We start from the raw sequence: 13,973 nt of genomic DNA on the forward strand, positions 1-13,973 counted from the left end.
CCTGTTGGCTCCTATTGATTCTTTTGCAAAGGGCTTGTGTTAACTTCCCTCCAGACTTGCCCGGAGGATATGGCCAGCAGGGTGACTTGTCAACAGAAACAGGACCTGTTTGATACAGCAGGATTGACATAGCGCCTTTCACAACGCCCCAGTCAATTACAGTCAGTGGAGTACAAAATCAATGTAAGGTTTATTTATTAGTCACAAGTCAGGTTTACATTAACACTGCAATGAAGTTACTGTGAAATTCCCCATGTCACCACAGTCTGGCACCTGGTCGGGTCAATGCACCTAACCAGCATGTCATTCAGACATAAGAACATAAGAACATAAGAAATAGGAGCAGGAGTAGGCCATCTAGCCCTTCGAGCCTGCCCCGCCATTCAATAAGATCATGGCTGATCTGTTGTGGCTCAGTTCCACTTTCCGGCCCTCTCCCCATAACCCTTAATCCCCTCTCTTATCAAGAACCCATCAACCCGCTTCTTAAAAATATTTAGCGAGGCAGCCTCCACCACTTCAACGGGCAGAGAATTCCAGAGATTCACCACCCTTTGAGTGAAGAAGTTCCTCCTCAACTCCGTTCTAAACTGCCTCCCCTTTATCTTGAGGCTGTGCCCCCTAGTCCTACTGTCTTTTTTGAGCGGGAAGAGTCTCTCCACCTCTATCCTATCCATCCCATTCATCATCTTATACGTCTCAATGAGATCTCCCCTCATTCTTCTAAACTCTAACGAGTACAAGCCTAGTTTATTCAGCCTCTCCTCATAGCTCAATCCCCTCAACTCCGGTATCAGCCTAGTAAACCTCCTCTGCACTCCCTCCAGGGCCAAAATATCCTTGCGCAGGTGCGGCGCCCAAAACTGCACACAGTACTCCAGCTGCGGCCTCACCAATGCCCTATACAGCTGCAGCAAGACCTCCCTACTTTTATATTCAATCCCCCTCGCTATGAAGGCCAGCATCCCATTCGCCTTCCTGACCACCTGCTGCACCTGCAAGCTGGGTTTTTGCGACTCATGCACAAGGACCCCGAGGTCCCTCTGCACCGTCGCCTGCTGCAGTTTTTCGCCACGTAAGTAATAGTCCTTCCTACCATTCTTCCTACCAAAGTGGACCACCTCACACTTGCCAACATTAAATTCCATTTGCCATTTCCTGGCCCATTCGCCCAGCCTATCTAGATCCTTCTGCAGACTCTCCACACCCTCCGCACAATTTGCCTTTCCCCCAATCTTGGTGTCATCAGCAAATTTCGACACCCTGCACTCGGTTCCCTCCTCCAGATCATCTATATAAATGGTAAATAGCTGAGGCCCCAGCACCGACCCCTGGGGCACCCCACTAGTCACCAACCGCCAAAGGAAACCATTTAAATTGTCACTTTTATTGTCATGTAGGAAATGTGACAGTTACATTAGGACATTCCACTAAAAGTAGTATTTACACAGCACATCTAACACTATGAGATATTCCAAGGGGCTTCACGGGAGCAGTAAGACGCAAAGTAATACCCCAAGCCACTTAGAGAGATACCAGGTCAGATGAACACAAGTTTGGTTCAGGAGGCAGATGGTAATGAAGGAAAGTGAGACAACTATTATTTATTAGTGTCACAAGTAGGCTTACATTAACACTGCAATGAAGTTACTGTGAAAATCTCCTAGTCGCCACACTCTGGTGCCTGTTCGGGTACACTGAGGGTGAATTTAGCATGGCCAATGTACCTGACCAGGTCTTTCCGTCTGTAGGAGGAAACCAGAGCATCTGGAGGAAACCCACACAGACATGGGGAGAATGTGCAGACTCCACACAGACAGTGACCCAAGCTGGGAATTGATCCCGGGTCTCTAGCGCTGTGAGGCAGCAGTGCTAACCAGTGTGGCACCGCCCTATGTGAGCTTGTTCCTAATGATGTATGAGTCCTGACTGCCTGTGAGATCTCCCCAGACTCATAGAGTCATAGAGTTCACAGCATGGGAACAAGCACTTCAGCCCAACTTGTCCATGCCGCCATTTTTTTAACTACTAAGCTAGTCCCAGTTGCCCACGTTTGGCCCATACCCCTTGGTACCCATCTTATCCATGTAACTGTCTAAATGCTTTTTCATGGACAAAATGGTACTCGCCTCTACTACTACCTCTGGCAGCTTATTCCAGACACTCATCTCTGTGTGAGGCAGGTAAGGCAGCTTGTTAATGGGTCAGCCCCTCGAGCCCTATCCAGTTAAGGATGTTGGGTAGGTTCCTGCCCAAACAGACTGCAGCTTCAGATGGCTGACAGCCTCACCAGCAGAGGCAGCTGCTGCCAGGGCAGGAAGGAAAGGGTGAAGGCATCTTCGAAAACATACAACAAAATTACCACACCCTGAGAGCCAGAACTGGTAGGTTCCTTGGATCAGGGAGAGGAGGAAAGCCCTCCAGTGGGTCTGTTTGGGTATAGATGTAGCCTTCCCTCCCCAGATCCTTGCTTCTCTGGCTCCTTCTTTGGGACATGGACCCTCCATCTCTGATTGCTACACGGCTGCCCCCATGGAGCTGCTTGGCTCAGCACCCAGCCCAGCCTCTCTGCCACCTGGAAGATGCCAATGCAATCCTCCCAGCCTCCCTAATTACTGGTATTTCATAGAAGGTAATAGAATCATTGATTCCTTACAGTGTAGGAGGCCATTTGGCCCATCGAGTCTGCACTGACCACAATCCCACCCAGGCCCTATTCCTGTAACCCCATTAATTTACCCTGCTAGTCCCCCTGACACTAGGGTCAATTTATCATGGCAAATCAACTTAACTGCACATCTTTGGACTGTGGGAGGAAACTTGAGCACCCAGAGGAAACCCACACAGACACGGGGAGGACATGCAAACTCCACACAGACAGTGACCCAAGGCACTATTTTCTTTCAATCCTGCCTTTAGATCAGCCTCAGCATGGGAATTGTAAAATTCTGCCCCAGTGAACGCAAGGGGTAGATTGGTGAAGACATTGTCAAGTAGGCTACCTGACCTTCAGGATACAAGGCTTTGTACAGGACATGAGAACGAGTATCTGGTGAAAGATAATTAAGTATTGTTGCAACTGTACAAGGCATTAGTGAGGCTGTACCTGGAGCATTGTACACAGTTTTGGTCCCCTGATTTGAGGAAAGATGCAGTGGCATTGGAGACAGTTCAGAGGAGGTCCATTAGATTGATTCCAGAGATGAGGGGTTTGTCGTATGAAGAGAGATTGAACAGCTTAGGCCTATTCTATCTGGAATTTAGAAGAATGAGGGGAGATCAAATTGAGGTATTTGAGATGATAAAAGGAATGGATAAAGTAGACGTGGAGCGGATGCTTCCTCTTTTGGGGCATTCTAGGACGAGAGGTCACAGTCTTAGGACAAGGGGTAGCAAATTTAAAATAGAGTTGAGGAGAACCTACTCCTCCCAAAGAATTGTGAATCTGTGGAATTCGCTATCCTGAAGTGCGGTGGATGCTGGGTCAGTAAGTGAATTTAAGGAGGAGTTAGACAGATTTTTAAGTGGTAATGGGTTGAAGGATTATGGGGAAGGCAGGAAAATGGGGATGAGGGGCATTTCAGCTATGATCGAATGGCAGAGCGGACTTAATGGGCCTAATTCTGCTCCTATACCTTCTGAACTTGTGGAGACAGTAATTAAACAGTCTTATTGCGCAGTACTTGGAGTTCTGACCTATTTCATATCACCTTCACCAGAATGACCAATCCTCAGGCTCTGATACTGGGTGATATTGTGAGAATTATGCCCCTCTGCTGACATCCCGTCTGTTTTCACACACACTCTTTCCTTCTCCAATTCTCTGCTCTGATGGTGCTGACTCACACTGGCACTTATTGTCTCGATGTGGGTATGCCGGCGTTGGACTGGCGTAAACACAGTGAAAAGTCTGACAACACTAGGTTTTAGTCCAACCTATTTATTTGATAATATACTCACAAGCTTTCGGGGTTAGCCCCTTCGTCAGGTGAATGGAGAGTTCTGGCCTCAGACAGAGCATATAAAGCACAGACAGTTTAGAGATTACTGATTAGAATTCTGATTAGAATTAGGATTCGCATTCTAATCAGTAATCTCTAAACTGTCTGTGCTTTATATGCTCTGTCTGAGGCCAGAACTCTCCATTCACCTGACGAAGGGGCTAACCCCGAAAGCTTGTGAGTATATTATCAAATAAATAGGTTGGACTAAAACCTGGTGTTGTCAGACTTTTCACTTATTGTCTCCCCCTGGTGGCCAATCTCTTCATGGGTGAAGCAGGAAGGTGAACATAGACTCAGAGAATCTATAGTGCAGAAGGAGGCCATTTGGCCAGTGCTGACAACAATCTCACCCAGATCCTATCCCTGTAACCCCATGTATTTACTGTGCTAAATCCCGACACTAAGGGGCAATTTAGCATGGCCAATCAACCTAACCCGCATGTCTTTGGAGCATGGGAGGAAACCGGAGCACCCAAAGGAAACTCACTCATTTGGGAACTGTTCATATACTGTGGGGGAAATCAGAACCCAGCCTGATTCCATTTTCACACTGCATCCAGAAATGTGCATTTTCCAACAGGAGAAGAGATGGACACTTCCATTCTTTCCCTTCCCTGTGGCTCACAGTGCACTGCATTACACAAAGCCCCACATTTCATTCCTGCTGAGGGTAATTTTCTTTCTTTAAAGAAAATCAAGTCAGTCCTAATCTCCTTCCTGCTTCCTTCTTTCTCATCTCGACAGGACCCAGAACTTCCCGTTTTCTCACCAGTTGCATGCGTTAATATACCAGTACCATCACACTTCATAAATAAACAACGTTCCAAATGTCACTGTTGCTGACACCCACCCTCGCTTTGCTGCTGATTTACCGAACCTACCTTTCCTCAGATACAGAAGTGGAGAGAAAGGCCTTGAGGGAACATGTTTATCCAAAACTGCGAGAATACTGCAGACACAAGCACGGACTGGAGTTCCAGGTAACGACCAAAAATAGGTTTAATAAAGGAAGGAGACAGAAAGACTGGCATTTGAACAGCACCTTTCTTGACGTCACGGTGGCACAGTGGTTAACACTGCTGTCTCACAGTGACCTTCAGGTAAGCATTCTCCAAGGCGGCCTTCACGACACACGACAGCGCAGAGTCACTGAGCAGAGACTGATAGCCAAGTTCCGCACACGAGAACGGTCTCAACAGGGATCTTGGGTTCATGTCGCACTATCTGTAACCCCCGTGACTTGCCTGGGTTTGCAAAACCTCACTTACTGTACTGTCTGGAGACAATACACATCTCTTTAACCTGTGATCAGTGCTCCTTCCAGTCACATTGTTAGCCACTTTAAGACTTGAACAGCAGGTTAGGTGTAAAGATTTGCATTCTAATCAGTAATCTATAAACTTTCTGTGCTTTATATGCTCTGAGGCCAGAACTCTCCATTCACCTGACGAAGGGGGTAACCTCGAAAGCTAGTGAGTTTACTATCAAATAAATCGGTTGGACTTAAACCTGGTGTTGTCAGACTTTTTACTGTGTCTCACAGCGCCAGGGACCCAGGTTCAATTTTGGCCTCGGGTGACTGTCTGTGTGGAGTTTGCGCATTCTTCCCCGTGTCTGCGTGGGTTTCCTCCCACACGCCAAAGATGTGTGGGTTAGATGGATTAGCCATGCTCAATTGCCCCTTAGTGTCAGGGGGACTAGCAGAGTAAATTAGGGTGTTAGGTGGGATTGTGGTTGGTGCAGACTCGATGGGCCAAATGGCCTCCTTCTGCACTGTGGGGATTCTATGATTCTATGACCTCAGGACATCCCAAAGAGCTTTACAGCCAATGAAGTATTTTTGAAGTGGAATCTCCCTCTGTTGTAAAGTCAGAAACATGGCAGCCAATTTGTATTCAGCAAGCTCCCAAAAAAACTAGCAAAGAACTAAGCAACCAAACAGTCTGATTTTAGTGATGTTGGCTGAGGGATTAATGTGTTTTAGGCTTAAGTTTATTTGTTAGTGTTACAACTCAGCTAACATTAACACTGCAATGAAGGTATTGTGAAAATCCCCTAGTTGCCACACTCCGGCACCTGTTTGGGTACACCGAGAGAGAACTTAGCATGGCCAATGCACCTAACCAGCATGTCATTGGACTGTGGGAGGAAACCGGAGCATCCGGAGGAAACCCGCGCAGACATGGGGAGAATGTACAGACTCCACATAGACAGTGACCCAAACTGGGAATCGAACACTGGCGCTGTGATGCAGCAGTGCTAACCACAGTGTCACCATGCCACGCCATGGGTTAGGAGAGCCAACCAACAGACAATAAGAAGTTTTGTTGCAAGTTGCAGAAATGATGAATGAAAGAGTATTAACAGGGTAAGTGGGTATTGCTACCTTTGGGGTGTGTGTGCGTGTGCATGAGTAGAGGGCAGGGCTCTCTATACCAACAGCCAGAGATTCAGGTGAACCTTCTACCAAAGTCCGTGGACCTGGTGGGGCTTTGTTCCGGTTTACTCCCAGCTTTCAGCAGAAATGAGGCATTCACATGGTGACATTCTTCAGCATGTTTGCCTGATGCCCGTCAAGTTCAACAACAGTAACAAATAATTTAGAGGGCGGGTGGGGGAGGAGAATTAGCCAACTCTAGGCAGGTGTGAAAGCAGCCAGGATTCCTGCTCCCAGGGATGACTTTGTGGAACAAGGAAACACAAAGTCACTGCCTCTTGGGAGAAACCATGTGATTCTGCTGACCATACACAAACAAGCAAAGTAAATTTTCAACAAAAGAATTGTCAACCTTGCACCATCTCAACCTGATCACTGAGAGAGAGGCAAAATAATTCACTAAGACAAAGAATTGGTTAACCCATAACCCTCCTTAATTGCAGCAATACCTTGTAACTGAAAATGTTTTCCACTGAGAGCTTATATTCCCATATAAATAACGATAGCAAATCTATACCCATTGCGTATTTTGGTAGTTCGTTCCTGAAACCAGTGGCTTTTTGTAGGGGAAAAAATATTTGCTGACATCTAACTCAATTCTAAGGATCTTAAATGCAAGCCTCCTAGTTCTATTAAACCTCCCTGCTCATTTCAAGTAATGAGGTGGGGCGGGGGCGGGGGTGAGCCAGTGGCCTAGTGGTATTATCACTAGACTATTAATTCAGAAATTCAGCTAATGTTCTGAAGACTTGGGTTCGAATCCTGCCATGGCAGATGGTGGAATTTGAATTCAGTGAAAAATATCTGGAATTAAGAATCTACTGATGACCATGAAACCATTGTCAATTGTCTGATTTATTAATGATGTGTGGAGTTGCCAGCGCTGGACTGGGGTGGGCACGGTAAATAGTCTCACAACACCAGATTAAATCCAACATATTTATATGGTAGCTTGAGCTTTCAGAGCACATCACATCAGGTAAGTGCAGGATTTGTTTCACAAGCAGAGCATATACAGACACAAACTCAATTTCAAGATAATGGTTGGAATGCGAGTCTTAACAGGTAATCAAGTCTTTATAGGTGCAGACAATGTGAGTGTCACTAATGTCCTGCAGGGAAGGAAATCTGCTGCCCTTACCCTACATGTGACTCCAGAGCCACAGCAATGTGGTTGACTCTCAACTGCCCTCTGAAATGGCCTAGCAAGCCACTCAGTTCAAGGACAACTAGGGATGGGCAATAAATGCTGTCTGGCTAGCAACACCCATTTCCCATGAATGAATAAAAAAACACATCCAACCAAATTGATTCCAATCTTTCATTCTGATATCTGTCTAATATCCATCTAATCAATGATTCTTTAAAGTATATTGCTCCAACTTATCCTGCTGATTTTCTGCAGCTTCTCTGTCTACTGGGTCTAAAACTAGAAGCAATACTTGGATGATCTAAACCTCTCTATCTATTTTACACTGCCGTGCCCCCAACAATATAACCTAAAACTCTATTTCCTCCCATATTGTCACCCCGCGTTGCTTGTGCATCAGTAGTTACCCCCAGATCACTGTCTCAATCCACTACCCCTTAGCTCTGAATCTCTGCCAATACAAACCTGCCCACCAGAATTTCAACAACAACTTAAATTAATGTAGCACTTTCCATTTAATGAAAGGTTCAAAGGCTTCTCAGGAGCATTACAAAATCAAATGGTGCCACCCAAATCACATCAGGAATTATTAGAACAAATAACCAAAACCTTGGTCAAAGAAGGAGGTTTTAAGCAGTGACTTAAAGGAGGAAAGTGGGATAGAAAGATGGAGAAAGTTAGGGAGGGAATTCCAAAATGTTGGAGGTAGATATTTTCTTTTTGTTCATTTATGAGGTGTGGGTTTTGTTGGATAGGCCAGCAACTTATTACCCATCCGTAATTGTTCTTGAGAAAGTGGTGGTGAGCTTTCTGCTTGAACCATTACAATCCTTGTGGTCCAGGTACATGCACGAAACTGTCGGGAGGGAGTTACAGGATTTTGACCCAGACGAAGTGTAGCAATGATGCTATATTTTCAAGTCAGGACGTGAGTAGCTTGGAGGGGAGCTTCTAGGTGGTGGTGTTCCCATTTGTCTGCTGTCATGGGTTTGGAAGGTGCTGCCTGAGGAGCCTTGGTGAGTTTCTGAGTGTATCATGGAGTCGGTACACACTGTGCGCCGATAGTGGGGGGAGTAAATGCTCAAGGAGCCAGATTTAGAGGAACGCAGATATCTTGAGGGTTGTGGTGCCAGATGGGGGAAGAGGCAAGGCTATAGAGGAATTTGAAAACAAGGATGAGAATTTTAAAGCCAAGACATTGCTTGACTTGGCGTCAATGTGGATCAGTGAGTACAGAGACGATAGGTGTGAGTGAGTTCAAATATAGGCAGCAGACCTTTGGATGACCTCTAATTCACAGAGGATAGGATGTGGGAGACCGGCCAGGAGTGCATTGGAATAGTTGAGTGTAGTGATATCAAGGGCTTGGTTGCAGCAGATGGGCTGACTCGGGCAAGCAAGGCTGGGTAATGTCATGGAGATAACATCGACAACATCTCGGCTCTCTGACTCTCTCAACTCCTTCATTGCCTATTGCTGTCTTACTGCTTGTCTGATATTCAGTTTCACCTTAGGAGTGATATCCTCTGTTAACCACTAGATGACCAAACATCCTACCTGCTTCAGTACCAACATGTACTGGCAATGATTCCATAAATTCTTTATCCAACCTGAGTACCCGCTTCAACAATACTCAAGTTCGATGTTGCCAAATGATTTCTCCTTCTTCAAATCCATTTCTTCTCCGTCAGAAAGACTATTTCCACTTCAACAACATCAGCTGCATCCACCCCCTGCCTCAGTTGCTGCTGTAACTCTCATCCATGATGCTGCCATCTCCAGATCTTACTATTCCTGTGATGTCTTGTAAGCAGTCTCACAACACCAGGTTAAAGTCCAACAGGTTTATTTGAAATCACGAGCTTTCAGAGCGCTGCTCCTTCATCAGGTGAGTGAAGATTAGTTCACAGACACGGCATATATAAAGACACAAAATAATTACAGACTGGCTCAGTCTGCATTGTTGGTCAACTTGAGTGGGTTCGTGATCTGTAGTTCTTTTGGGATCTTGTCTGCTTTCTTGCATCTTTATAGAAACTTGACGTCTGTGTTGATGTGTGCGATCCTCTTGGCGATCCGCTGCACTTTGAGCCAGTGGTTTGCGGTGTTGATGGTAGCCATGATGTGGAGATGCCAGTGTTGGACTGGGGAGGGTACAGTAAGAGGTGTTGTGAGACTTCTTACTGTGCCCACCCCAGTGCAATACCAGCACCTCCACCACATGCTATCCTGGAAAGCTTCACATACTGCAAACCTCTGGGCATCTGGCACTGTGCTATTTTTATATCTTGGAGGAGAGAGTCAGCTTTGATAATGATAAACTTCATAATAAAATTGTTGACCAACACTTGGGATAAATTGGAACCCCTGAGATTGGGGTCATGCCAGATGTTACAATTTTAAAGACCTGAAATCCCACCACCCATCCAGTGTTAATGGAGGTGGGACAAGGGATGGCCAGCCAATCCACTCCAAGGACACGGGTTGACAATTTAATTATTTTAGCGGGGTTGCTGGTCTCTGATTTAAGCTGCTTTGGGGCCAATTTTGAATCCTGGTAGCCAAAGGAACAGTGTCAGGGAAAAGGTAACATTCCCCTTTATAGCATTGCTTGGGGGCCAGGAAGAGAGCGGAACCAGGGCAGGTTGCTCCCTCTCAGCTCCTCTGGGCCCATGGGTTCAAATCCTACCAGAGTAGCTAGGGAAATTTAAATTCAATTATTAATTCTGGAATTGAGAGATATTGCCAGTGATGGTGACTGCAAAACTACCATCTGGTTCAATAATGTCCTTTCTTACCTGGTCTGGCAAGGAGGAAGTGGTTGAGGCAAGGACATTGACAACTTTTAAAGATATATGGAAAGGAAAGATTTAGAGGGAAATAGGCCAAATGCAGGCAAATGGGGTTAGCTTAGATGGGCTTTTTGGTCAGCATGGACCTGTTTGGGCCAAAGGGTCTGCCCCGTGCCGTAGATTCCAGGATTCTATGAACATGTGACCCACAACAATGTCCTCTAACTTTAACTGCCCTCTGAAATTGCCTAGCAAGACACTCAGTTCAGTTAGGGGTGAACAAAATAAGGCTGGCCTTGCCTGTGATGTCAACATCCCATGAAAAGATTTTAAATACCCCCCTCTCCCCCATGGTAAAGAATTGCCGGCCCTCCCCTGACCGGGGATCAGAGCCTGACTCCTATCCATTGTCTTTGCTTGATTTGCTCTTGAACCTTTCTTGTCGAACTAGAAGCTAAGCCTGTCAATCAGGCTGACTCTCTGAAAGGGAACACATCATTACCTCCCCCCCAACCCATCCGACACAATCACCTCCTGTTAATACCCAGGGCTCTTACTGTTCAGGCTTTCACATGTAGGGATACACTTGGTTGGGTAGAAAAGCACTGCAGATATCTTTGGAACAATGCCCTAGTTTAAGTTGCTGCCTTGAGGAAGATGAAAGCTCGGGAGGAGCAGAATTCCCGTGTCCGTGCCATGTTGGTACGCTTGCATGTGCCACCTTCCCTGGGAGGTGCCTGGCGTCTCAGCGTTGTGTGGCTGACAGCAAGTGAATAACATGCCCGAACGTGTCCAATTCACAGGCAATCGACGCTTATGTGGGAGTGGATCCAGATGATATCCACGATTCTGATGTCCGGAAACTCCGGATGAAGCTGTTGGATGAATGTTTAAAGTTTTCCGCTGGCCCATGTTTTGTGGTGAGTAATTGGAATAAATAAATCAAAATCAGACAGTGACGGTGCAGCCCAGCAGTGGAATATGATTGCTAAGGTTATATCTTTTTGTATTTATAAATGTGCTGCAACACTGCTTGCTGCTCCTGCAGCTGTAGTGTTGTCATTTTTATTTAGCAGGACATGCATGTGCTTAGTCATTGCTGGCAATAATATATCTGTACTGCAGTGCAGTCACTCGGCTAACCTACAGGCATTTTTTTTCCCTATAATGAATGCACACCAGAAATTTACACCCAGTCCTGTCTGTGTGGAGTTTGCACATTCTCCCCGTGTCTGTATGGGTTTCTTCCGGGTGCTCCGGTTTCCTCCTACATTTCAGAGATGTGCAGATTAGGTTGATTGGCCATGCTAAAATAACTATTAGTGTCGGGGAGGCGAGGTTAGCAGGGTAAATACACGGCAATAGGGGCTGGGTGGGATAGTTTGTCGGTATAGGCTCGAATGGCCTTCTTCTGCATTGTGTTCGTGTGATCAGACAAAGCCTGGCTGAAAGATTATTGCAACCCTTGGGAGAAAGAAATGGGGATTCCTTTCACGAACAATAAAGGCCAGGTTACTGGTGGGTCCACGTGCTGGATCCCCATTGCCTTCATTGTTAAACTGGCTCCCCTATCCTGTTAGCAGAATTGTAAAACACGTGAAAACACATGTTCACCGTTCTGCCATTAGGCTAAGTCAGTCTTTTCCCATAAATGTAACACAGATTTTTGCACCGACGTCATTATCCCATGACCCGCACTATAGACACGCCGGATGTGAAAGAAAGAAATCTTGCTGTGTAAATGCACAGTAACCCATCCCAACGCACCTCGCAGCAACATTAATGAAATAAAAAAATTAACTTCCTCACAGATTAGAGCGAATGATCAAAAGCTTGCTCAAAGAAATGGGTTTTAAGGAGCATCTTATAAGGACAGTAAAGAGATGGAGAGCTTTTGGGAGGGAATCCCAGAGCTTAGATCCCCCCATCAGTCAGTCTCAATGAGACTGGTGGCATAGTAGGGCGGCACCGTGGCGCAGTGGTTAACAATGCGGTCCCCCAACACCAAGGATCCGGATTCAATTCCAGCCTCAGCTCACTGTCTGTGTAGAGTTTGTATGTTCTCCCTGTGTCTGCGTGGGTTTCCTCCGGGTGCTCCAGTTTCCTCCTACAGTCCAAAGGTATGTGGGTTAGGTATATTGGCCATGCTAAATTGCCCTTTAGTATCCAAAGATGTGTAGATTAGGGAGATGGTAAATGTGTGGGATTACAGGGATAGGGTGGGCGGGAATGGGTAAGGGGGGGCTGAATAAGATGCTCTGTTAAAGAGTTGGTGCAGGTTCAATGGACCGAATGGCCTCCTTCTGCACTGTAGGAATTCTGTGATTGTGTTCTATGGGATCTGATTGGCATTTGACTATAGGATCCAGATATCAACAACAGACACCTAGTGCAATAAATTTTTACATAAATAATAATCTTTCATTTCAAGCAACGATCAGAATGTGATGTTTAACGATAAGTTGAACTCAAGTCCCATTGCAACCAGGTGGCAAACAGCTAAATATCCACAAAACATAGTGGATAGTAAAGGATAGTTCTTCAATGATACGAAGGAAAGGCCCTATATTCTGCCTTGTTCTTCCTCTGCCCTTGATTATTATGTTCTTTCCAATTAAAGGGGAGGAAAAGTTTGTGGTTCATTTTCCATTGATGTGCTTTAATAAAGCACAATACTTCAGAAGTCTTTCTTGATGCTCAGCTGACAGCAGTCTCCTCTCAGATCTCAGTCAGGGCTGGAGTCAGGATTGATAGATTTTCCCTGAGGCAGATGGGTGCCTCCCTGTCAGTGAAGTCAGTGGTGTGACCTGCATGCCAGACATGGCAAGCAGCTCGACATTCCAGAAGAACGTCAATTTTTTTTTAAGCCCAAGTTTTACATAAATAATAATTTCCTTTCATTTTAAGCAACGATCAGAATGTGATCATTTTGCAATGAAGTGATGTTTAACGATAAGTTGCACTCAAGTCCCATTGCAACCAGGTGGCAAACGGCTAAACGTCCACAAAGCATGCTGGGAAAAGTAGCCAACCTTACCTAAGTACAAGTAGTTGCCGTCTAATGAACCAGCCCGTTGAATAAGCAGTGTGTGATAAGATGTACTCAACACAGAGCTGCTAGGCAAGGGCAAATAAGAAGAACGAGAACAGCAGATGTATCCTGTTTTGCAACTGATAGGGAGCAGACCGGTGACCCATGGGTGTATCTGACTAAGAACATTCTCGATGCTGGGAGAAACTGGATAAAGAGGGGAGGCTACCCACCTCCACTGAGAAGACCTGCAGGAATAACCATCGAGTAAGGAAGCTCTGGGTTCTGGACTCAGAGAAGAAGGCAACCCATCATTTCCCGTGCTGGGTTGTTCTTTGTTCTTTGTTTGTTTGTCAAAGGGTGACTGATCACCTCACCTTGCTACAGGTAGTATTTTAAGTCCAGGCCCTGAGTCTTGTGGTCCATTCTAACAAATGAAATAAAGAACAGTTCAGTGTTCATCTAGTGTTTAAACATTAGTAAGGAATCAGTTGTACCAAATAGAATTATAGAATCCCTATAGTGCAGAAGGAGGCCATTTGGCCCATCAAGTCTGCAC

At 45.8% G+C, this 13,973-nt stretch overlaps 1 protein-coding gene across 1 annotated transcript in view; it reads left to right on the top strand.

Moving 5' to 3' along the window:
* The window catches only part of LOC145349312 (NACHT and WD repeat domain-containing protein 2), a 38,738-nt gene that overhangs the window by 214 nt on the left and 24,551 nt on the right, over positions 1–13,973 (top strand). The window contains exons 2-3 of the mRNA XM_080197812.1: positions 4,896–4,984; positions 11,187–11,303. Of these exons, the coding sequence (XP_080053938.1) occupies positions 4,896–4,984; positions 11,187–11,303 (206 nt within the window). The remainder of the gene's footprint in view (positions 1–4,895; positions 4,985–11,186; positions 11,304–13,973) is intronic.

The sequence above is a fragment of the Carcharhinus amblyrhynchos genome, chromosome 10 (genome assembly GCF_965287045.1).
Source record: "Carcharhinus amblyrhynchos chromosome 10, sCarAmb.v2.hapA, whole genome shotgun sequence".
Taxonomy (NCBI): domain Eukaryota; kingdom Metazoa; phylum Chordata; class Chondrichthyes; order Carcharhiniformes; family Carcharhinidae; genus Carcharhinus; species Carcharhinus amblyrhynchos.